The sequence below is a fragment of the Euprymna scolopes genome, chromosome 17 (genome assembly GCF_053919585.1).
Source record: "Euprymna scolopes isolate OS-2025 chromosome 17, ASM5391958v1, whole genome shotgun sequence".
NCBI classification, from domain to species: Eukaryota; Metazoa; Mollusca; class Cephalopoda; order Sepiida; family Sepiolidae; genus Euprymna; species Euprymna scolopes.
This window is the reverse complement of record NC_136498.1, coordinates 111,262,822-111,289,562: the sequence shown is the minus strand read 5'-3', so window position 1 is coordinate 111,289,562 and position 26,741 is coordinate 111,262,822. Positions and strand designations below refer to the sequence as shown.

The 26,741-nt window shown below is 35.8% G+C and overlaps 1 protein-coding gene across 3 annotated transcripts in view; it reads left to right on the top strand.

Moving 5' to 3' along the window:
- Nucleotides 1-526: 526 nt before the first annotated feature.
- The window catches only part of LOC145296883 (uncharacterized), a 155,270-nt gene continuing 129,055 nt past the window's right edge, over nt 527-26,741 (top strand). For 2 of the 3 annotated variants that reach the window (XM_080143028.1, XM_080143027.1), the window contains exons 1-4: nt 527-1,089; nt 5,672-5,748; nt 13,885-14,109; nt 20,603-20,717. In XM_080143028.1, the coding sequence (XP_079999154.1) occupies nt 5,673-5,748; nt 13,885-14,109; nt 20,603-20,717 (416 nt within the window). In that variant the 5' untranslated portion in view covers nt 527-1,089; nt 5,672. The remainder of the gene's footprint in view (nt 1,090-5,671; nt 5,749-13,884; nt 14,110-20,602; nt 20,718-26,741) is intronic. The other variant, XM_080143029.1, reaches the window with a different exon arrangement.

The window sequence follows — 26,741 nt, the reverse complement described above, 5'->3', positions numbered from 1 at the left end:
CTCAAAGTGTAGTATCTGTTCTAATGCTGAAGTTGCTGCACTTCATTGTTTTTATCTCAGTTAGTGAAGGAGAAATCCTTCATGACTGATAAATTTTTTTTTTTTTTTTTTTTTTTTTTGTTATTAACCAGAGTGCCCCTTTTTAGGGAACTGATTTCCCTCCACATTAGAAAGTAACTTTGTGTCTAACTCTGCCCTCGTGGGAAGGCAAGTTAAAAAAAAAAAAAAAAAAAACTTGATCAAATACATGGGGTTTTATTTTTTTATTTTATTCTTTTTTCCATCTTCGTCCCGTGATTGGTAATGGTGGTGGTTGGTACGGACATCATACAGCCATTTCTGTATTTTCTCAATTTTTAAATGTCGCCATAAATGCCAATCTGAATAAGCACCCTTTTTTTTATTTTTTTTTTTTATTAGGTTGGATTCTAAATAAGGACCCTGAATTACCCCCCCCCCCAAAAAAAAAAAAATATATATATATATAGGGTTTCCGTATGTAACGACGCAACGATAGTTGATATCCGTCTGCAAAATTGACCAATTGTAATGTATTACGTTTGTTCATTTCTCGGAAAGTGAAACTAACTGTTTTCCACGAAATAGTTTTCATTTTCTCTGCTCTTCTTTCGTTTTCTTTACACTATCTCGTGGTGTAACTAAATTCGTTGCGTCATGTAAAACAAACCATTTAAAAAAAGGGGATTATCTTATTAAAAAAAAAAAAAGAAAGAAAAAGGAAAAATGATACCACTTGATTTTAAGTAAACGAAAGGTTTTATTTTGGAAAACTGGAACAAGCCGATTAAATTTTATTGATAAGAAAAGGTTATTTCCTTCAAGCCCCCCCCCCACCTCCTTTTTCATTTTTTTTTTATTGTTTTTGTTTTGACTGAACGATGAGGACTTTAGACAATATGAGTTATTATGTCCATAATTCCGACAACATGGACAAGTTTAAAAACAGACAGAAAGAAAGGAGAACAATGTCACGTCAAAATAAATAAAATAAAATAATAATCAATAAAAATAACAACGTCCTATAAACGCGCAACAACACTTCACACATTTGCGTGTTGCTTCTTTCAGGTAAGTCTGATTTGTTTTTTAATATTGTGCACAATTTTAAAAAATACAGACAAATCTTTATGGTATACGTACTCGTAATGTTACAAAAATGTCATATTCTAAAAAGCACGTATTTTTTTATATATAGAAAATCCTTTTTTTAAAACGACTTTTAGCGATTTTGATAAGTTTGTAGCTACTAAAAAAACTAATCTTGATGTCGGTAATTCAAATTGAGTTGTCTCCTCGTTATTTATTAAATATGGCGGTTTAAAACAACGTACATAAAGTTTTATTTTCTTAGTGAAAAATGGCACTTCTGCATTATGCGGGCGGCCGCCATGTTTTTTTTGTGTTTTTTTTTTTTTTTTGTGCGTTTCAGTAAACTGTCACCAGGTGGCGCTTTTCGGAAAAAAAAAACAAAACAAAAAGAGGACTATAACTTAATTTTGGGGAATTTCATTTGAATTATTAGTTTTGTTAACCCTCCAATGTTGGTTTAATTCGAAAATTGTTTCCTTCAAATTGGTACTTTACTTCTATAGTTTATCGCCGAAAATGGAGACACCACTTTTTCGGGCCTCTGTCGTTAAAATCAGAGGGAGAAATCAGTATTTTAAATTATGACCGAAGTAGGAAATATATAACAAAAAAAATTACAAAATTGTTTGGTCAATGTCAAGTTTCTTTCCAACTCCTCCAAAAACTTTAAAATGACGACTTTTAATGGTTTCAGTGATGCTGAAAACGAATATCACGTTTAAATTTGGGGTAGATAAGTAGTTTTTATGATATGAAGAAATTACTTTTTCAAAAAGTGGGGGATCACTTTCCTATATAAAAGTAACTTAAAATGAGCATCCACTTTCTAACCACCTAGTAATTTCTTCATATCAAAAAACTTTAATTGTAATATTCGTTTTCAGCCCACCCCCCACCCCGTAAACCGGCGCTGTTTTTTTTTTTTTTTTTTCTTTTTTTTATGGTAATGCTGAAGATTCGCCTTCCTTTGTTTACAAACCCATTTGGCGGAAGTTACGTCCGACATATTTTTAGCTACGGATGACCAAAACTGTATAGAATCACGGCCACCGAGAGTAAGAACTCTCGGTAGCCGTGATAGAATTAACCTTTTTTTTTTTTTTAGAAATTTCATTTAAACAGTCTTTGTTTAAACTTGATGGACTTTTTTTTTTTGTTTTTAGATTTATGAACTGTTTTCCCCCATTAATATGTATGTTTATGAACGTTTACCTAACTTTTATAATAAAAGTTAGGTAAACGTCGATATCGAAATTTTGGAGATAAGCGGAGAGCACACACAACACCTGGTATTCCCAAATGGTCACCCATTTTAGTACTGACCAGGACAATGCTTAACTTTAGTGATCTAAGAGGAACTGGTGTCTCAGTGTGATTATGCCATATATAAACATATATAACAATACATAAACATATGTAAAAATATATAAACATTTCTAAACATATGTAAAAATATATGAACATATATAAACATTTATAAACATATTAGTTGCTAAAACTTAAGCCATAGTTAACATGGCAGAAACCTTAATTTTTTTTTTTTTTATTAGAAAACTGTTGTTAAAAGTATAACAATTGAAAAACATCAAGATCTTTTGCAAAACAGACAATTCCTGTCTCTATGATTCATTACATTCTTCAACCCAAACTTTGGATAAGAGACTCTGCATAGAGATGGTTGGCACTTCTACAGAATTGGGATGAGATTTTGTAGTTGATAAATAGAGTTTTCAAATAAAAAACAATGGTTTCAACTAATTTTTTTTGTCAATTCTAATAAGTTACAATGCTTCCAAATTATGCAGTCGAAATTACCTGAATATTACTGAATTATTAAAAAAAAAAAAAAAAAAACTTTAATCGTGTTAGCAGGTGAAAAATTGCCACTATCTAGTTTGAATCAAAACGGAAAATTACCTCTCTTTTGAACTCTCCTGTGTTTTACGATCATTTTCATCAAATTCTATTTTTTATTTTATTTAATAAATAATTTTCTACCTTATCGATTTTCTTAATTTTTAGATATAATCATCTTAAAAGTATAAGGAATACGTGGATACCATTGTTTTCATGTGAAATTCAGTTTTACGATTTCCGAAATTTTGTCCCAATAGTGTAGACGTGCCAGATGGTTATTTTGGAAGAAATGATTTGCAGAAAAGAAATTGCAGAGATCTCTTGGATACCAACTGATGTACACATTACTAATTCCTTGACAAAGAAATGATTGCCATTATTCGAGATCCTTGGGTTCATATCTGAACCAAAAAAATCATCTGTATAATGTAAATACACTCTAATTTTTATTATTTTTGCAGAATATATGATGCTTAACCAAAAAGAAAAGAGGGGAAGAATTGTTAATCTTTGTAAGTTATCTCCCCTGAATAATCTTCCAAGCAGCATCCAATCAGAAGTTGTGATGCTGCCATTATTGTTTGATCTGTCATCTCTATATAAATAAAATGAACTCATTTTTTCGCGTCTGATTTTGACCTTAATAGGATTAAAAATCAAGATATTTCATGCAAATATAATATGCACAAACGGCAGAACAATATCTGAGGTGTGTTATAGGCTTATTATTTCTCAAATTCCTCGATAATCTTAGATTTCTATACTTTTTCTGCTGAGAAGTCACGGCCAAAATCGGTTAAGATCAATGGAAGTGGTAAAATATTTTCTCTCTAATAAATTCCTCCTCCCCCTGCCACCACTTAACACCATTTGGGGATCGTTCACAAGGAACAGTTGAGAAGAGAACACCGGTTTGGCTTCGTAGTTCTTTCATGTGAAGTTATTTAAGATCACTAAACTAAGCTGCAGTGCTCTGTGGCGTAGTGGTTAGCGTGCTGGACAATTCACATTATATTTTCACGTTCGCGCCGACCTACCGTAGTCGTTTTTTTTTTTTTTTTTTTTTTTTTTTCCTAAACAACTGGAATGGACTTTTCTTGGTGGCCGAACTGTTAACGTTGCAGATGTTTTTTTTTTTGTTTTTTTTTTCACACTTTATTTTCCTACTTTTACTCATGACTCCGGGTTTGATCCTTCCTACTTACCTACCATAACATTTTTTAACCCCCCCCCCCCGTCCCGGAAACAAACACTCGGGCAACGCCGGGTACCCCTGCTAGTCTGTAAATAAAATAGCTGGACACCCGGCATTGCCCAGTCGTACAATACGCTTAAACATGATATTTTAATTTATATAGATTGCATATGTATTATTATAGAATTAATCTATTGAATATTTAATATTATGAGGAATAATTTGCCAGGTAAACTAATTTGAAAAATTTTTTTTTTAAATAATGATAATGTCGGTCATCAAATTCCGTCTGTGTTTGTTTACAATATCACGTCAGCTGACATTTGAGCTTTGATGATCTTAAAAATAATCTTTCATCTCTTATAGATAAAAAGAAGAATTTTTACAGGGGAATATTTTACGTTACACCAATATAACATTGGCCGGTGTAACGTAAAATATTTCCCAGTAAAAGTTCTTTTTATTTATAAGAGAAGAAAGACTATTTTTAAGATTGGATTTTTTCAATTTTCGATAGCTATCAAATGAATTTCTGTACAAAACATATCTAAGAACACTGCCAGACATATAAATTACCTTTATGTGAAATTTGCAGAAGATAGGTTCAGCCGTTTTGGAACCTATGAGGAAGGAACTCACACACATAACACACACACTCCCACACATACACACTCACACACAATCACTCATTCACACACACATACACATGCTTGCACGCACGCACACACACACACACACACACACACACACACACACACACACACACACACACAAAATGACTTTTCTATAATAGTAGAGATAATCTCTCCATATCCCATTTTAGTACTGACCAGGTTCAACATTGCTTAACTTTAGGGATCAAACAGGAACATAAATAAAATAATTTCTCCATATTTGTTCTTTCTTAGAACTGCACACCTGTGGAACACTCTTCCGTTGGCCTGCTTCCCAGATGACTACAATCTGATTGTCTTCAAGTCCAATGTAAACAAGTTTTTGATGAACCGTACCCCTATGTAATCCAACTTACAAAAATCCCAATACCTATGTTAAAAACGCTATAATCACATTGACTAATGTATACCCATTAACCCTTATCCTCGAATGGCCTCCGGGCTTTGATAAGTGGTGATTCCTTTGTAAAAAAAAGAAGAAAAAAAAAGTCCATTAACATTCTTCTCATTACATATCAACATATCCTTTATTTTCGTATCAACTCTCTATATTCATCCTTTTCTGTTGTATATTGTTCTTTATTACTTGTTAAGTAATCCAATTTACCAAATTTCCTAATGATTACTATGACATTTTTCCATTGACTTCCGTACATTTATTAAATCTTATCCCCGAGTGGCCTCTGGGCCGTGATAACTGGTGACTCCTTTGTTAAAAAAAAAAAAAAAGAAAAAAATGTAAAATTATTTTAATATTTTTTTTAAAAAAAGTTATAAATGTTTTACTTACGGGATATTTAATATTTTGTCTGTTTATTTATTTTTTTTCTTCCAGAATGCATTTGCGGAATTGGATATTGTTAGTAATTATGGCCTCACAATCATATGGCTTTTTCTTTGACGATTTTTTAGGTAAGTTTCCAGTTTGATGTGCTCTCTCATAATGGTTTTTCAATTTGTGTGATAAGTTATAGGTATTAATTTGGCATTGTGTAAACCAATTTGTTCAAACCCACCATCGACCATTATTGAAAATAAATGTTTTAAAAATGCTTTCAATTTTTTTTAAGAAAGTAAAAAGTGGACCTTGGGTTTACTTTTGGCAACCTCGAAACTCTTGCTCCCTTTATTTTGTCCTTTAGTCTTCACATCAAGTGGCTTAAGTCCTTGTTTAGAGCGATTTCCATTAAGAAGAAAACGAGGATATTAGTATACAGACTGATTATTTGGGAATTGATCTAACCTCAAGACCCAATCAATCCTGTCATAGGATTACTCTTTCCTCATAAAAGTATTAAAATATTACAATTTCTTATGATAATATCAAAAATGTATAATCATTACTATTAAAAGCATTACATTAAAATTAGAATATAGAAATGTTCTTTTTAAGAGTTTCTGGAAAGTTCTAAATATAGAAATAAAAATGTTCTTTTTCAAGAACTTCTGGAATGTTCTAAGTTGTGGCATTCCGTTTGGAACATTTCTAGAACTTTCCATTAACCAAAACTATAAAAGAACACTGATTAGCATCAACTCTTGTTAGTCACTTAGTGAGTCAATTTGAGTCGTTACGCCGCTCTAGGTTGTCAGACGCTGACTAGATTAATTCCAACCAATATTTCCTGGGATCCAAATCTGGTCGAAAGGAATCTTCTAAGTAGAATCAATTACAAGCACCCTCAAAGAAAAACTGGACATTTGGTAATTATAAAGATTTTCTGACTTTCTCTATGACCAAAGAAATATTGCTATTGATTCTTAGGATATTTGAGATGAACTATAATAATCAGATATATTCTGACATTGCATTAACCAGAATACTTAGATAAATACTTTTACGGTTTCAACGAAGAGACTTTTTTTTAAAAATTTTTTTTACATAGGCAACACCACTTATCAAGGCCAAGAGGCCACTCGAGGATAAGGGTTAAAGAGTGTACAGTAGAAATTGGACAATATAGTAATCGTTAGTAATGGAGATTCGGTAAATTTGTTAACTTATATGGAACGGCTCATCAAAAACTTGTTTACGTTAGATTTGAAGACAACCATATTGTAGTCAGCTGGAAAGCAGAAAAACGGAAGACAATTCCATAGGCATGCAATTCTAAGAAAGAAGCTTTGTTCATGGAATCTACGCGTAGGTTTAGGCACAGATAAAGAGTGGGGGAAACTAGTCATAGTGTTTTCTGCTAGACGGGTGTTTCTTGTGAAAGTTTGGCGAAGGGGGACCATACAATAGAGCTCACCCGAGCACCTCCCATGAAAATAACGATAAAGCAGAGACTAACTCGCAAGATCTCTTCTGTGAGAAAGAGGTTGCAGAGAAGAGAAAAGGACATCCCCCATACGGCTACAAAGTCTATTTTGAACTCTATCAAGGCAGGATAAGTCCTTTATAGCAGATCCTGCACAGATGTGGCAACAGTACTCCATCCTTGGACGTACCTGGCTCTTATATAGATAGAGAATTGCATCAGCAGTGAGATATCTACTGATCGCTAGAAGGATCCCACCATTTTTCCAGCAGTCTTGGCAATGGATTTAATGTATGTGTTCCATTTAAGATCAGGAGTAAAGGTCAAGCCTAGAAGCTTGTCAAAACATGAGGCCTCCCCAAGACGAGAGCCATTCATTTCAATTGATGCCAGATGAGGGTCAGAGCGTTGATGATGTAAAGATAAAAGCTTGGTTTTAGATGCATTAAAAGTAACCAGCCACTCCTTTCCCCATTGTACCACGTACTCAAGATCAGAGGAGAGAGAATCAAAGAAATTGGTCATTTACGGTCTTAGATGTGCTACCATAGATAGTAGTGTCATCAGCATAGATGTCTACGAATGATGTAAGGATGTGATTTGGAAGATCATTAATATAAATCAGGAAGAGAGTTGGGCCCAGGATGGATCCCTGAGGGACTCCAGCATTAATACTAAGAGCTTCTGATTTCTGCCCATCAACCACTATCAGAGAGAAATGATTTAATAATTGAGAAAACATTTCCAGCTATACCGTAGCTGGAGATCTTGTGAAGTAAACCTTTATGCCATACTCTATCAAAGGCCTTTGATATGTCAAGAGCAATTGCCCTAGAAAGGTAGCCTCCATCGAGAGATTCACTACTTCTATGAGATATAACTGTAAGCACATCTGCTGTAGATCTAGCATAACGGAAACCATATTGCGTGTCACTAAGAAGATTATTTTTGCTAAGATGGTTGATTACTTCTCTATTTAACACAGATTCCAGCAACTTACTCATGACGCACAGGAGACTTATTGGCCTGTACTGTGAAGGAGATGAGCGATCACCTGAATTCTAAAATATGGGGCATACTGATGAGATTTTCCAGGGTGACAGGAAGCAATTCTCCTTAAGACAATGTTTAAACAGTTTTGTAAAGATGGGCGCAAGTTCTGGTTGAAGTCTTTTGAGTACTATAATTGGAATACTGTCAAATACTGTCAGGGTCGGTTGCTTTACTGGAATCAAGGTTTTTGATTAGCTTGGCAACATCATGTACAGATCTTTGTATATCACATAGCATGTTTTCTGATACAGGAGGAAATATTGGAGGTTGGCAGCCTTGATCGCAAAGGTTAGAATTAGCTGCAAAGTTCTTGGCAAAGAGTTTGGCTTTGTCTGATGCTGACGAGATTACCTCAGGTGCATTTATTGGCTACAATAATATTGTGGGGTTTCCATTCACGCTGAACGTCCACAGAATACCCAGTAGCAATATATTACATATGTAAAATACTGCTGTGGAATTTCCACAGGTCCTGCTAGTATTATGAAATATTTTATACATATCACCTCCAAATCTTTCTTGCCAACTAATGATGAGACAATTCAAAAATTTTCCGGATTCCAATACAATTGTTATATATTGGTTATCATGGAGGGGCGCCAAATTGAACGTTTGTTACATAGCGTTCATTGAATTGAATATTTGTTACATAGGTTTATCATTCGAGGGTTTTCACTGGGGTTATCATTGAGGGGTACCAAATTGAACTTTTGTTACATTTGAATATGTTATATAGAGTTCTTCATTTAGGGGCACCATTTACGTTTGGTTTATAACATCAAAAGGATTCCGTGTGCGTATGATTGTCTCTAATATAAATGGTTGTGTGTTCGATTATCATAAAGGGAATCGTGTGTGTGACATGCATTTTCAGAACCTACCTCTGCTTCTTCGATGTTGGACCATCTGGGAATTTCTCATCCTGGAGGGAGACTTGATACCTGTTTGACGAAGATTTATCACTCCAAGACGATGAATGTGTTTTATAGTTTTTATTTCACTTTCCCCAGATGTCCTGCAGAAGGTGGAAGTGAAATCTGCTTGTGTGGGTTCTTCTTCACACATGTCAGCGTTCATCTCCCCCCTCCCCAGTTAAGAGGGGGAGACAACGGAAAAAACGTCCGTCTTCTTCAAAGTCCAAATCAAATCTCACCGATCTGCTGATCACGTCATACATACGTAATTTGGTCAGCTGACCTTCGGTTCTGGTAAACGTGTCTACCTCCACGTTTACTCACCTTTCTCTCTCTCTCTCTCTCTCTCTCTCTCTCTCTCTCTCTCTGTAAAATTCCTTCCCCCCTTTTTATCAAAATGTATGGCGAAGGCATACATTTTCTACTTCCCACATTTACTAAGAATGGGATATATATGCTCACCCCACTGGCAAAGAAAACTGTCATAATTTTATTCAATATACTAAGTAAAATAATATCAACAAGTAATACCATGTGGCGCTAATCCTTGCGCCCTCGAAAGTCAACAACTCCCTGTGACCCCATGGTCTCTTCATAACTTAAATCAGAATTTCAGGAGCATCCTTTACTCCTGTCGACACTACGCGTGATCGATAAATTCTCGGCAATCAACCGAATAATAAAATCGAGGTCCATCTGCCTCTTCAAAACGGACTATCATCGTCCTTGGCTTTACAGATCAGCTTTTCTTCCCATAGGTAGCACACAAAAAAAAATTTCCATCCCAAGCCTTATCCTATTCATCATAAGCCTACTCTTATTACTAGTATTTTGTGGGAAACAAAAAACCTCTTAACATTCCATATGGTGGGTAGCCTTCTATTTTCCTAAGTACTTGCATACATATTTCATTCATCTTCTCTTGAGCGATTCGTAACAATATGGCCACGTCAGCCATTGCACCCCCTCTGCCCCTTACACAATGTCAGACGGCATTTCATTTGCTCCCTGAAGTTGATTACAACTAGATCCGCTCACGCTGGACAGAATACATTCCGTTTACTGCTATGTCAGAAAAAAACTTTTTTTTTCCAAAGTCGGTAAGCGCAACCTGCCTTGAAGACACATAGCTTCACGGAAAACATCGGATTTCCACATATGAAGTACTCAAAGTTGCTCCATGTTGATTCTACTCGAAATCAATAGAAATCACGATAAAAAAAATAAAATGCGAATCATTTCTTGAGAATAATGAAATTAATAACTACCCATGTAATTCAACACCTCTCCAAAATTCTAACATGCTTGCCACAGAAATTAAATTCCATTCACGCCCCACTTTTTTCTTTCATTTCTTCATATAGTTTATTTAACCCTATATTTATCCTTTTTTTTTCTACCTTATGTGGTCAAAACGTCACTCATGTTGAATAGAACATTTATTCTACTTTTCAAAAATTAAAATTAATACCGACTGACCCTTTGACTCTTCCGAAACTTTTTTTTTTTTTTTATTATTACACTGTTTAAATCTTATTTCTTTCTCTTTTTCCCTATTTTATTATTACTATTATGATTATTAATTAATTAATTAACACATTCTTTCTTTTATTAATTATTCTTTCAATAGACCCCACAAGCAAAGATTTCACCTTCCCATTCTGCGAAAAAAAAATACATGTCAAAGAACAAGAAAATTCTGCCAATACCGTTTGACAACACATCAATTACATAAAAATAATAAATTAAAAAATACAAAAATATCCTATAAGCAATCACAAAGTCTCATCTCACTAACAACAAAATTCCAAATAACAAAACACAGATTCGTGGAAACCCATTTGACCACGTCATCAACTAGGTCGGCTGCATAGTGTATCATCTTTTACCATTCCACAGAATTCAAAATTAAAGAAAAATCACAGTCGTTTACAAAAAATACCTAGACATTTACAATTAAAATACAGTCGTTTCCAAAATAAAATAAAACGACTCACTTATAAAGTCTCAGACAATCCTAACACTCGATGGAACTAAAATTGTCCATGTCAGAAAAAAATTCCTGAGAAAAAAAAAAAAAAATCGTACAATTAGTGAAAAAAAGGAAAAAAAAAAATCACATTTCAGAACCTATCCATTGTTTTTCATCAAAAGTACACATTGTTTTTCCTTAAAAGTTACACTTAGTTCACAGTTTAAAAATGCAACAAAAATATTCATAACACATATTCGTGATTGACGTGTTTATCTTTTGGTAAGCTGAAAGACCCATTCTTTGTTTTTCCCTTCTAATTTTTACATTAAGTGATATTTTTCTTCGTTCATAACGAGCTAATTCCTAATACGATAAACATTTTTTTAAAAACTATTTTCTATATATAAAGTTTTACATCTGTGTGTCTGTATGTCTTCCTTTTCTTTCTTCGTGAAAAGGTTGTACGTGTGTATTGCTTTTCTTTCTTTTTTCTTAATTATTTTTCTAATTCGCCTAGTGTTTTAATGGACCCTACGTTGTGTGTGTGTTGATTTGTATTTTTTTTTCTACTGTTCTTTCTTTTTCTTTTTTTTTCCATACATTTTATTGTTTTTCTTGTCCTCTTTTTTTTTTTCTTTTTTTTCCCCCGTGGCAACCGTAGTCCTTTTTTTTCTTCTTTTTTTCCTTTTAAACCCACCCTTGCTAGGTGGTCTGGTCAATTACGGCGCCAAATTGAATATGTTATATATTGTTCTTCATCGGGGAGTTCTCACTGGGGTTATCATTGAGGGGTACCAAATTGAACTTTTGTTACATTTGAATATGTTATATAGAGTTCTTCATTTAGGGGCACCATTTACGTTTGGTTTATAACATCAAAAGGATTCCGTGTGCGTATGATTGTCTCTAGTATAAATGGTTGTGTGTTTGATTATCATAAAGGGAATCGTGTGTGTGACATGCATTTTCAGAACCTACCTCTGCTTCTTCGATGTTGGACCATCTGGGAATTTCTCATCCTGGAGGGAGATTTGATACCTGTTTGACGAAGATTTATCACTCCAAGACGATGAATGTGTTTTATAGTTTTTATTTCACTTTCCCCAGATGTCCTGCAGAAGGTGGAAGTGAAATCTGCTTGTGTGGGTTCTTCTTCACACACGTCAGCGTTCATCTCCCCCCTCCCCAGTTAAGAGGGGGAGACAACGGAAAAAACGTCCGTCTTCTTCAAAGTCCAAATCAAATCTCACCGATCTGCTGATCACGTCATACATACGTAATTTGGTCAGCTGACCTTCGGTTCTGGTAAACGTGTCTACCTCCACGTTTACTCACCTTTCTCTCTCTCTCTCTCTCTCTCTCTCTCTCTCTCTCTCTCTCTCTCTCTCTCTCTCTCTCTCTGTGTAACACAATTACCAATTCTGTTCTAAGTTACTGATTCTGATTCCAATTCTTTTAAAATTTTAAAATATTTATTAAGAGATTTGTTCCTTTTGTTAAATTTTCAAATTACAATAAAACTCCTGTGCAATGTATGCATATATTTTTACAAACATAAACTCCTGTGCAATGAATGTATATATTTTTACAAACATAAACTCCTGTGCAATGTATGTATATATTTTTACAAACATAAAACAAAAACGCACTTGAGGAGGAGAGGGGTGCATGTATTACATCTGTAGATATTTCTAAATATTTTCTCCAATGTTTTTCTTGTAAGTGACTGAAAATAGCGAGAAAGCTAAACATTTATTTCTCTTTTAAGATGAAGCCGATTTGCATTAGTTTGTCATCTATATATATAAAAGTGAAAATGTGTGTATGTATGTATGTTCGCTTTTTGTGTATGTCTGCAAAAGGCTTTCTTCCGAGGCCTGCTCGGTCGGCTTGCTCCTTCTTAAAACTTTTTATATCACATCTAAATGATAATATCTACGACTTTACAACGGGGGTCGCCTTTCTATTTAATTTGGCCGACTTTTACCAGCTCGCCACGTCTTCGAAAAGTGAATGATGGGTTGCGGGGAAACAGTAACTGGCTTGCAGCGCAAAATTAGGTCAAACGTCACACCATTTCCTCGTACCTGTATATTTCACTTTATAAACCGTAGCTTAACACGCTTATTAATTCCTCTCCTCTCGTGGCTGAGATGGTTAGGTGGCTGGCATTTTTTTCCCTTTTGTTTCCGTCAAAGATTCGGTGTTGAATCCTACTTTTCTACTAAAACTTTTTTTTTTCTTTTACACCTCCAAACACCCGGCGAACGTTTTTTTTTTTTTTTTTTTTTTTTAACACACACACCTCCAAACACCAGGGCAATGAAAAATTAGCTAAAAACATTAATTCCTTCACCCTCAACTTTTCTACAAGGAGGGGTTTCTTTTTCGCCAATATTTTCGAAAGTCATCCCCTCTTTGCGATTGACTAGCCTTAATTTAAACCTTCGCTACTTCCAGTTTGACGATGGACGCAACAGCAAAGATGTCACGTTTTTTGGGGGTTTTTTTTCACATTCTTTTCCTCCTTTGCAGTATGGGTTCGAGCCTATCTGCCTACTATCACTTTTTTTGTTTTTGTTTGCTCAACTCACACCTCCAAACACCCGGGCAACGCCGGGCACCCAGTTTATAAAATGCTATTTTAAAGGTTAGTATATGACGCAAGTCTGGCGCAAGAACATTCTCAATTTTGTTAAGTTTGATATATGACATTAATCTTGTTATGTGGCTCTCTCTTCAATATATTTAGCAAATGGTATTCCCTAAAATATTCCTGTGTTTTTAAATCTCTATACTTATTATTGGTTTCCTATTTGAGATTTTTTTTTTTTTTTTTTTTCAGAAATCACCCCGGATAAAAGCACGTATGTGGCCGTGAACAAAACAATCCTTTTATCATGTAAGACTAAGAAGATCAGTGAGCTTTCTATGTTTCTTAACGGCTCGTTGGTTAAGAGAGACAAGGCTTCTTACATCGAATACAATTTAACAAGCGACAAGCCAGAAAGGTATGAGTTCGAATGCAAGAATAATTCCATGGTGAACAGGGTAACTATCATATTCAGATGTAAGTACATCATTGTCATTCATCTCTTCCCATCACTCACACGTGATCACGTTGAACCAAATTAGTTTCTTGAGATGATCTTTGGCTTTTAAGCTAGTGTTTTGTTTTTTATGTTTGAACTATTTGCTTCTTAGAAAATACTGAATAAAGTTGTGGATGAATTGCTATATATATAAAATACGATTTGCTTTGGTTTGAGATAATAAATGTAGAGAATTTTGTCATTACTAACCAGCAGAGTGCTTCCATTGTTGACAAAGCAAATAGCTGGTCATATCCAAACGTGATTAACAGCTAAGTATTTAATCTATAACACTAACAGATGACATAACTTATTATTATTCTTTGTCATCTTCTTCTTCTTCTTCTTCTTCTTCTTTGTTGTTCCTTTTTATATTAACATGCAACTTGAGAGACATCATCCACACTGTCAACATTGTTAAAGAAACTCAAGCAACGATTCGATTTACACATTACCAGCCATCTGTTATACATTTCATTGCTTAATTAAAAGTCATACTTCAATTTGGTCAATGTAACCATCGACCTTCTTTAAATGTATCTTGTCAAACTCAAGAATCTTTTTCTTCGGGACAAGATCAAAGTATAGTATCTGTTCTTCAGATGCTGCACTTCAATTTCTTGTTCTCTGTCGGTGGAGGAGAAATCCTTCACGACTGAGACAATTTTTATTTTTGTTCCTTTTCTCCACGTTAAAAAACGACCCTGGTGTCTAACTCTGTCCCGTGAGGAGGCGTTGTAAATAGGAACAATCTTTTTGTCGTTCTATCTACACAGAATTTCCGAAAGGACCCGGTGGTATAGTGAATAAAGTACTTGGTAAAATTCAGTTCTAAAGTTGCACACTTCTGGAGGTTGAAGGTTCAATCTTCAGTGTGGGCAGCACTCACGATACAATTGCAAATTACTTAGAACTTCTATCCATGTGGATTAAATAAAGTGTTCTGCTCGAGATTCCACACAGATTCCAGAGTTCAAGAGAAACATTCCCGAGTTCAACAAGATACACATGAAGAAGGTCAGAAGTTACATTGACCGAAACGTTGTGAAAATCAAACTAAAGATGAGAGCAGTAGTCTGATGAATGATAATACATAAAAGATTTTATCTACTTTCAGAAATGAAGAATATTGCATTAATTATAACACAAATTCACAACAAATAAAATGGATGCCATGACCGGAAATCAAAACCTTGAAATCTTCAGTCTGAAGTTCTACTAACTGACTTATTTGGACATGTTCAGTGTGGGCAACACATAAAATTCAACTGCGAATTACTTAGAACATCTATCCAGTCGTGGCGGATGGAATGAGAGTGTGCTACACCTGTGGATTAAATAAAGGGTTCTGTTCGAGATTCAGTTCAAATTCTAGAGTTTAACAGAAAGATTGCCGAAATCGACAGAAAGATTCCCAAGTTCAACAAAATACACCGGAAGAAGGTCGGAGGTTACATCGACCAAAACGTCGTGAAAATAACACTAACGATAAGAATAGCAGTTCAAAAAATCCAAATAATACAATTAATCAATCGTCATTGCAAAAATTCAGGAACGTAATATTTTGGATTAGTCTTGAAACCCAACCTCTATCTCACAGAAGAGATGTTGAGAGTTTGTCTCTGATGTATCGTTATTTTCATGGAAAGTGTTCGACTGAGCTTCAGTCTATGGTCCCCCCTCGCCTAACTTTCACAAGAAACACTCGTCTAGCTGAAAACACTATCAATAATTCCCCCCACTTTATCTGTGCCTAAACCTAAACGTAGATTCCATGAACAAAGTTTCTTTCTTAGAATTGCACGCCTATGGAATTGTCTTCCGTTTTCCTGCTTTCCGGCTGACTACAATATGGCTATGTTCAAGTCTAACGTAAATAAGTTCTTGATGAGCCGTTCCATATAAGTTATCAAATTTACCGAATTTTCATCACTAATGATTACTATATTGTCCAATTTCTACTGTACACTCTTTAATCCTTATCCTTGAGTGGCCTCTTGGCCTTAATAATGTGGTGATGCCTGTGTAAAAAAAAAAAAATGCCCGGTCACATCCAAATGTGATCAGCAGCTAAGCACCTAATTCATTTCACTAACAGACGACATAACTTTTTCCTTCTTCTTTTTTTCTTCTTTTTTTCTTCCCTCTTTTTCGTTTTCTTCTTCTTCTTCTCTCTTTGTTATTCCTTTTTATATTAACATACAAGTTGAGGGACATTAACCCTAACCCTAACCCACGCTGTCAACATTGTCAAAGAAACTCAAGCATCGCTTTGATTTCAACATTTCAAATTATCAACCATCCATCATACGTTTCATTGCTTAATTAAAAGTCAGACTTCGATTTCGTCTTGTCTTGTTCTTGATGTTGCTTGTCTAGTGATCTTCACCAACGCAACACGTGTAAGACAGTGAAGATGAATCAGAACACAAATGTTGACCACGTATATCAGGATGGCAAAACAACAAATGTGACTCAAGGATCGTAAAGTGGGATTGAAAAGTGAACACCCCAGAGGAGGAACACTCTGACCCAGCAAAAAATTGAGGCGCCTCAGGTGATTATCAATAAACTAACCCTTTCTCAAAAAGAGAAGGAAAAACACAGGAGGGTGGACCTCCTAGAACTGTGCCCGATCAACATTTACATCGCAACTAACAGGGAGCAGGAATGGTCTAAACTCTGTTGGTATGGAGGCTGAGGGCTAAAAATCCATGGTGAAGTTATTTAGATTGCTGAGAAGTATTGTTACCATTGGATAACAGAGTGGAGCAGATTCTAATGTGATTGCAAGAATTAAGAGTGAATGGAATAAATTCAAAAAACTTCTGTCATCACTAACCAGCAGAGCATTGCCACTATTAACCAAAGGAAGAGTTTATCATGCAATGTGAGGATGTATAGAAGTGTAACTGGCCAGTTAGGGTTGAAGATATGCATTGCATGGAAAGAATTGCTATGAGAATGATACAATACAGACCTATAAGTCTCCTGTGTGTTATGAGTAAGTTGCTGGAATCCATATTAAATAGAGAAATAGTCAACCACCTCAGCAGGAATAACCTTCTTAGTGACACACAATATGGTTTCCGCTCTGCAAGATCTACCGCAGATGTGCTGACAGTTATATCCCACAGGATAAGTGAATCTCTTGACAAAGGCTTTCTTTCTATGGCAATTGCTCTTGACATATCAAAGGCCTTTGACAAGGTATGGCATAAGGGTCTACTTCACAAGATTTCCAGCTACGGTATAACGGGAAATGTTTTCTCAATCATTAAATCATTTCTCTCCGATAGGCTCATAAGAGTAGTGGTCGATGGACAAAAATCGGAGGCCTGCAATATAAATGCTGGAGCCCCCCAGGGGTCAATCCTGGGCCCAACTCTCTTCCTAATCTACATCAATGACCTCCCTAAACACATACTTAAATCATTCGTTGACATCTATGCTGATGACACAACCATCTACGGCAACACATCAAAAGCTGTAAATGACAAAGTTCTCTCTGATTCTCTCTCCTCTGATCTCGAGCGCGTGGTTCAGTGGGGGAAGATGTGGCTGGTTACCTTTAATGCATCCAAAACCAAACTCCTATCCTTACATCATCAATGCTCTGATCCCCATCTGGCATCAATTGTGATGGATGGCTCTCGTCTGGGTGAGGCTCCATGTTTTGACAAGCTTCTGGGTTTGACCTTTACTCCTGATCTGAAATGGAACACGTACATCAAGTCTGTTGCCAAGGTCGCTGGAAAGATGGTGGGATCCTTCTACCGCTCCAAAAGATATCTCACTACTGATGCAATTCTCTATCTATATAAAAGCCAAGTACGTCCAAGGATGGAATACTGTTGCCATATCTGGGCAGGAGCTGCTAAAAACAGCCTATCCTGCCTTGACAGAGTACAATATAGACTTCGTGGCTTAGTGGGGGATGCCCTTTTCTCTACCCTGCAACCTCTCTCCCACAGAAGAGACGTTGCGAGCCTGTCCTTGTTTTATCGTTATTTCCATGGCAGATGCTCGTCTGAACTCCAATCTCTGGTCCCTCCTCGCCAATCTTTCACGAAAAACACCCGTCTAGCTGAATCCACTGTGAAAAATTTCCCCCACTCTATATCTGTGCCTAAATCAAAACGCGGATTCCATGAACAAAGCTTCTTTCTTAGAACTGCACGCCTGTGGAACTCTGTTCCGTCTGCCTGCTTCCCTCCGGACTACAATTTGGATGTCTTCAAGTCCAATGTTAACAAATTCCTAATGAACCGCCCCCTTAAGTAAACACTTCAGCAAATCTCCTCACTAACTTAATGTACTTGCAATAACCCTTATCCCTGAGTGGCTTCCGGGCCTTGATAAGTGGTGATCACTGTGTAAAAAAAAAAAAAAAAAAAAAAAAAAATACAATGAATGTGTAATGTGAGTCTTAAAAGCAAGCTTAGATCTGATGAATTTAGAGAAAGATTAAATATAGACAGTATAGATGTGTGCAGGACAGAAGACTTTGTTGGTTTGGTTACATTGGTGGTTGTAAGTTCTTCAGTTAGTGGATTGTAGAACAGTTAACATAATAGATATTTTTCAAAATAATCACAAGTGAAAAAAATCTTATTTTTGAAAATCTAAATTTCCCCAAAAAATGTTTTACTTATTTTTTAAAATAATAACTTTTCTTATTTTTTAAAATATTTTCTAAAACCCTTTTTTTATTTTTTAAAATACAATATTTTCTGGAAAATTTTTTTCTTATTATTTAAAATAATATATTTTCTGAAGAAACAATTTTTCTTATTTTTTAAAACAATGTATTTTCTTAAATTAAAATTATTTATAAGAATAATTTATTTTCTGAAAAAATTTTTTTTAATAATTTATTTTGTAAAATAATATTTTCTGAAAAACTTTTTCTGATTTAAAAAAAAAAAATATTTTCTGGAAATTTTTTTTCTTATACATTTTCTGAAAATAAAATTCTTCTCTTATTTTTAAAAATAATTTTTTCTGAAAAAATATTTTTTCTTATTTTTTTAAACATTATATTTTCTGAAATTAAAATTGTGCTTTTATTTTTTAAATAATATATTTTCGGAAAAAAGATTCTAATTTTTTTGAATAACATATTTTTTGAAAAAAGTTTTTCTTACTTTTTAAAATAATATGTATTCTCTGAAATTAAAATTGTTTTCTTATTTTTTAAAAGTAATATATTTTCTGAGAAGCATTTTTCTTTTTTTTTCTTTTGAATAACATATTTTCTGAATAAAGAATTTTATTTATTACTTAAAACAATATAGTTTTTGAAAAAAAAAACATTTTTTCTTAGTTTTTAAAATAATATATTTTCTTAAATTCAAATTGTGTTCTTATTTTGTATTTTCTGAAAAGTTATTTCACTTTTTAAAATAATATATTTTCTTAAATTAAAATTGTTTTCTTATTTTTTAAAAGTAATATATTTTCTGAGAAGCATTTTTCTTTTTCTTTTTTTTGAATAACATATTTTCTGAATAAAGAATTTTATTTATTACTTAAAATAATATAGTTTCTGAAAAAAAAACCATTTTTTCTTATGTTTTAAAATAATATATTTTCTGAAATTCAAACTGTGTTCTTATTTTGTAAATAATATATTTTCTGAAAAGTTATTTCACTTTTTAAAATAATATATTTTCTTAAATTAAAATTGTTTTCTTATTTTTTAAAATAATATATTTTCTGAAAAAAATGTTTCTTAATTTTTCAAATAATATATTTTCTGAAAAACATTTTTTCTTATTATTTAAAATAATATATTTTCTGAAAAAAAAACATTTTTTAAATAATATATTTTCTGAAAAATTAAATTATTTTCTTATCTATTAAAATATTATATTTTCTGAAATTACATTTTTTTTTATTTTTTAAAATATATTTTCTGAAAATAAGAGTTCTTTAAATATTTTTAAAAATGATATATTATCCGAAATTAAAATTTTTTTATTATTTTTTAAAACAATATAGTTTCTGAAAAAAAAAACATTTTTTCTTAGTTTTTAAAATAATATATTTTCTGAAATTCAAATTGTGTTCTTATTTTGTAAATAATATATTTTCTGAAAAGTTTTTTCACTTTTTAAAATAATATATTTTCTTAAATTAAAATTGTTTTCTTATTTTTTAAAAGTAATATATTTTCTGAAAAAAATGTTTCTTAATTTTCCAAATAATATATTTTCTGAAAAAAAACATTTTTTTAATTTTTTTTAAAAATAATATATTTTCTGAAATTACATTTTTTTTTATTATTTTTTAAAATATATTTTCTGAAAATAAGAATTCTTTAAATATTTTTTAAAAATGATATATTATCTGAAATTAAAATGTTTTATTATTTTTTTAAAACAATATTTTTTGAAAAAACAAAACAAAAAACCATGTGTTTGATTTACATCATTTATTTTTACTATTTTTCATTTTTATTTTTTTCAGATAAACCACAAGTCATATCAGCAAGGACTGTAATTACTAATCCAAATCATTGCCATTTTGCCGTCAATTTCACGTTTGTCCATCTACAAAACGGAGACTACTTCAAAATCAGCAGGTAAAACATTATGGCACGCATACATTATATTTTAATCCATGTTAGCCGAAAACATCTGGAAATGTCTGTTCAGTTATCAAATCCTTTTTCTTTATTTCTATGTTTGCCTTTAAATGTACCTATTTACAATACCTCTCCACGGGCAGAGTTAGACACCAGGGTCGTTTTTTAATGTGGAGAAAAGGTACAAAAATAAAAATTGTCTCAGTCGTGAAGGATTTCTCCTCCACTGAAAGAGAACGAGAAATGGAAGTGCTGCATCTGAAAAACAGATACTACACTTTGATCTTTTTATTTATTTGCTTCCTCACTGAGCAAATTAGGCAGGAGGCCGTTTTTTAATGTGGAGATAGGGGGAAGGGGGAGGGAAAGGGGGATCCAGCTCCCAAGAGGAGGGAAGTGGGAGCCAGATTAGAAACTGTTGGTATGAAGGGTTGCCCCTTCAGTGACCAAGGTCAGATATGTGGGGTTGCCCCCACATATGGTCTTTGCTAGTCATAGCTGGTCATTGCTAGTCATAGCTTTGCAGCATCTGCCGGAACAGATGGTATTTATTTGCTCCCTCACCGAGCAAATTAGGCACAAGGCCAATTTTTAATGTGAGGAGTGAAGGGAGGGGGAAGGGAAAAAGGGGACCAGCTCCCGAGAGGTGGGAAATGGGAGCTGGTTAAAGGTCAGGTATGTGGGGGAAACCCCACATCTGGTCTTTGCTTGCAGTATCTGCCGGAACAGATGGTATTTATTTGCTCCCCCACCAAGCAAATTAGGCACAAGGCCGATTTTTAATGTGAGGAGTGAAGGGAGGGGGAAGGGAAAAAGGGGACCAGCTCCCGAGAGGTGGGAAATGGGAGCTGGTTAAAGGTCAGGCATGTGGGGTTGCCCCCACATCTGGTCTTTGCTAGTCATAGCTAGTCATAGCTTGCAGTATCTGCCGGAACAGATGGTATTTATTTGCTCCCCCACCTGGCAAATTAGGCACAAGGCCAATTTTTAATGTGAGGAGTGAAGGGAGGGGGAAGGGAAAAGGGGGACCAGCTCCCGAGAGGTGGGAAATGGGAGCTGGTTAAAGGTCAGGCATGTGGGGTTGCCCCCACATCTGGTCTTTGCTAGTCATAGCTAGTCATAGCTAATCATAGCTTGCAGTATCTGCCGGAACAGATGGTATTTATTTGCTCCCCCACCGAGCAAATTAGGCACAAGGCCGATTTTTAATGTGAGGAGTGAAGGGAGGGGGAAGGGAAAAAGGGGACCAGCTCCCGAGAGGTGGGAAATGGGAGCTGGTTAATGGTCAGGCATGTGGGGTTGCCCCCACATCTGGTCTGTGCTAGTCATAGCTAGTCCTAGCTAGTCATAGCTTGCAGTATCTGCCGGAACAGATGGTATTTATTTGCTCCCCCACCGAGCAAATTAGGCACAAGGCCGATTTTTAATGTGAGGAGTGAAGGGAGGGGGAAGGGAAAAAGGGGACCAGCTCCCGAGAGGTGGGAAATGGGAGCTGGTTAATGGTCAGGCATGTGGGGTTGCCCCCACATCTGGTCTTTGCTAGTCATAGCTAGTCATAGCTTGCAGTATCTGCCGGAACAGATGGTATTTATTTGCTCCCCCACTGAGCAAATTAGGGACAAGGCCGTTTTTAATGTGAGGTAAAAACCAGCTCCCCTAAAAGTAGGCAAAAAGGGGGCACTTTGGTTACCAAAAATAATAATTGTCCCAGTATAGAGGGTTTCCTCTCCATTGACTGGTACAAATTATCTTAAGTGCAGTATCTGTCGGAACAGATGGTATTTATTTGCTCCCCCACCGAGCAAATTAGGCACAAGGCCGATTTTTAATGTGAGGAGTGGAGGGAGGGGGAAGGGAAAAGGGGACCAGCTCCCGAGAGGTGGGAAATGGGAGCTGGTTAAAGGTCAGGTATGTGGGGGAAACCCCACATCTGGTCTTTGCTTGCAGTATCTGCCGGAACAGATGGTATTTATTTGCTCCCCCACCAAGCAAATTAGGCACAAGGCCGATTTTTAATGTGAGGAGTGAAGGGAGGGGGAAGGGAAAAAGGGGACCAGCTCCCGAGAGGTGGGAAATGGGAGCTGGTTAAAGGTCAGGCATGTGGGGTTGCCCCCACATCTGGTCTTTGCTAGTCATAGCTAGTCATAGCTTGCAGTATCTGCCGGAACAGATGGTATTTATTTGCTCCCCCACCGAGCAAATTAGGCACAAGGCCAATTTTTAATGTGAGGAGTGAAGGGAGGGGGAAGGGAAAAGGGGGACCAGCTCCCGAGAGGTGGGAAATGGGAGCTGGTTAAAGGTCAGGCATGTGGGGTTGCCCCCACATCTGGTCTGTGCTAGTCATAGCTAGTCATAGCTAATCATAGCTTGCAGTATCTGCCGGAACAGATGGTATTTATTTGCTCCCCCACCGAGCAAATTAGGCACAAGGCCGATTTTTAATGTGAGGAGTGAAGGGAGAAGGAAGGGAAAAAGGGGACCAGCTCCCGAGAGGTGGGAAATGGGAGCTGGTTAATGGTCAGGCATGTGGGGTTGCCCCCACATCTGGTCTGTGCTAGTCATAGCTAGTCCTAGCTAGTCATAGCTTGCAGTATCTGCCGGAACAGATGGTATTTATTTGCTCCCCCACCGAGCAAATTAGGCACAAGGCCGATTTTTAATGTGAGGAGTGAAGGGAGGGGGAAGGGAAAAAGGGGACCAGCTCCCGAGAGGTGGGAAATGGGAGCTGGTTAATGGTCAGGCATGTGGGGTTGCCCCCACATCTGGTCTTTGCTAGTCATAGCTAGTCATAGCTAGTCATAGCTTGCAGTATCTGCCGGAACAGATGGTATTTATTTGCTCCCCCACTGAGCAAATTAGGGACAAGGCCGTTTTTAATGTGAGGTAAAAACCAGCTCCCCTAAAAGTAGGCAAAAAGGGGGCACTTTGGTTACCAAAAATAATAATTGTCCCAGTATAGAGGGTTTCCCCTCCATTGACTGGTACAAATTATCTTAAGTGCAGTATCTGTCGGAACAGATGGTATTTATTTGCTCCCCCACCGAGCAAATTAGGCACAAGGCCGATTTTTAATGTGAGGAGTGGAGGGAGGGGGAAGGGAAAAGGGGACCAGCTCCCGAGAGGTGGGAAATGGGAGCTGGTTAATGGTCAGGCATGTGGGGTTGCCCCCACATCCGGTCTTTGCTAGTCATAGCTAGTCATAGCCAGTCATAGCTTGCAGTATCTGCCGGAACAGATGGTATTTATTTGCTCCCCCACCGAGCAAATTAGGCACAAGGCCGATTTTTAATGTGAGGAGTGAAGGGGAAATGGGGACCAGCTCCCCGGGGAGTAGGGGAGCTAGATAGTGACAATTGGTATGAAGGGTTGCCCCTACATTGACCAAGGTCTTATATGTGGGGTCGCCCCCACATATGGTCTTTGCTTGCAGTATCTGCCGGAACAGATGGTATTTATTTGCTCCCCCACTGAGCAAATTAGGCACAAGGCCGTTTTTAATGTGAGGTAAAAACCAGCTCCCCTAAAAGGGGTCACTCTGGTTTCCAAAAATAATAATTGTCCCAGTATAGAGGGTTTCCCCTCCATTGACTGGTACAAATTATCTTAAGTGTAGTATCTGCCGGAACAGATACTACACTTTGATCTTGTCTTTAAATGTAGTGGTTGACAGCAAAAGTCCAAAGAAAATAGTATTAGTACAGTCATGATTTAACCTTGATCTTCATAAATGATCTTGCCATTATAGTCAGCTAACATGATTTCTAGCTTCTTGTGTGGCTGCTACTATCTAGAAAAAGAATCAACAAAAACTTTCAGAACATTCAAGACATCTTGGTAACACGAAAATTTACTTTGCTAAAATATGCAAAGTTTAGTCAAGGAACAGTTTTATTTCCAAAACTTAAGTAATCTTTAATTTATTTGCTTCATTGTATTATTTTAATCTGTTAAATATGTCTTTTATATATATATACTAGCACTGGTACCCGTCATTGCCCAGGTGTTTTTAGGTGTGTGTTGAGGAAAAAAAAAAAGTTGTAATAAGCAGGTAGGCTCGAACCCAAATCCTTGACGCAAAGGTGAGAAAGAAAATGTGAAAGAACTTAACATCTTATCGCTCAGCTACAACGGAACAGGAAGTGAAAAACGTTCTAATTTAACGATTAAAAAGTAAGTGACAGGTGCGTAGATTTAATGAGGTCAAACATCACGCCATTGGGGGAAATGAAATTCCACACTTAACTTTTGCTGCGAGGCAATTTTTTTGGTTTTGTTTCCGCAAGATGTTGGGGAAAACCAGCTCCCTATAAAAAAGGGAGTGTCCAAATGAATAGCAATTGTCTGATATGACGGTTTTCACCGCATTGATTAAGCCTGATCACTTTCTGGATGTTCTAGGCGGGAAAGTCGAGGAGTTGCATTCGTTTCGATTAGTTTCGCTTTATTTATATGAAAAACACCAACAAACACACAACAGAACGAAATATTGTGAATTTTATAAAAGTCAATCAAAATAAATCCAGACACGACGTCCCTTCACAAATCGTAGATATTATGATTTAGGGGGTATATAAGAAGTTCTAAGAAATAGTAAACCCCCGGAGAACTCCAGCAAAAAAAGCCTTTGCTGGACATACAAAAATACGCGTGCTGCTTTGGCCTTTTATATATATGGATATATGTATGTAGAGAGAGAGAGACAGAGAGAAATAATTTACTATTAATCAAATGCTTTAAAGATAATTTGTTCTCGCAATTTTTTTTTTAATTTTAATTTCTTTTTTCATTTTCAGTTTATGTAATCTTAAATGGCCTTCACACTCACTGGACCTTAACTTTCCAGATTTTCATCTATAGGGTTATCACAATGAATGGTTATAGTCAACTAATGTACTTCCTAACAATGCCAGAAGTTAGGAAGTATGTTACCTGACCATAACCGATTTTGCAAATCAAATACAGAGACCATTCGCTGACCTCTATGGAGATGACACAACTGTCTATGGCAGCACTTTGAAGAGCATTGATCATCAAGATCTTTCTGTTCGTCTGTCTGTCTCTCTCTCTCTCTCTCTTGACTTGGATTACCTGGTGCTTTTAAAACCAAACTTCTCTCTTTTCACCATAAATACTCTGATTCTCACTTCTCCCTAGTTTACATGAATGCCACTCTCTTTAAGGAAACCCCCTTCTTTGATAAGTTTCTATGACTGACTTTCACTCTAGACTGGAAATGTAAGGCTTACATCAAATCTGTTGCTAAGTTTGCTAAAAAAATATTTGGATCATTCTACTGCTCCAGAAAGTACCTAATTGCTGATGCAATATTTTACTTTGAAAAAGTTAGATACGTCCTACCATGGAGTTTGATAGACCCTATCCTATCTTGACAAACTCAACTTCACAATCTAGTGGCAGATTATTTCTTCTTGTCCCTACAGTCTTTCGCAAATAGAAAAGATGTTGCTAGCTTCTCTCTACTGTGTTGTTATGTTCATGGTAAGTGCTTGACTGAGCTCCAATACTTGATGCCCCCCCCCCGTAAAGTATGTATTTACAGCAAGAACTTGTCACGTTACGACAGCAAAGAACTTTCTGTTCTCTATAGGCCCTCGACATTTCCCGCATCGGCACGCGTTACATTCGGTTTTCGGTATAAAAAAAAAGCGAAACTCGACTCTAATCACTGGCTGAAAGCCAGTGGTCTCTAGAGAGCTAAGTAACGTTTGGTCAATGTCGACTTCGTCATATCAGACGGTAGCTTTCATTTCGAGACTAGACGCTCCCCCTAATAAACAGGGAGCGGGTTTTTAAAAACAAACAAACCGATTTATTGACCTCATGAAAAACTGTCCCACACAAAATGCTAACTGCTGAATAGCTATCGCCGTCACGTCAATCAAAAACGCGCGCCTGTTTTTTTTTTTCACACTTTACTATTTTCCAACTGCGTGTTGTCAAGGCTTCATTTTTTTTTTCACATTTTGGGTTTTTTTCACACACACCTACAAACACCCGGAC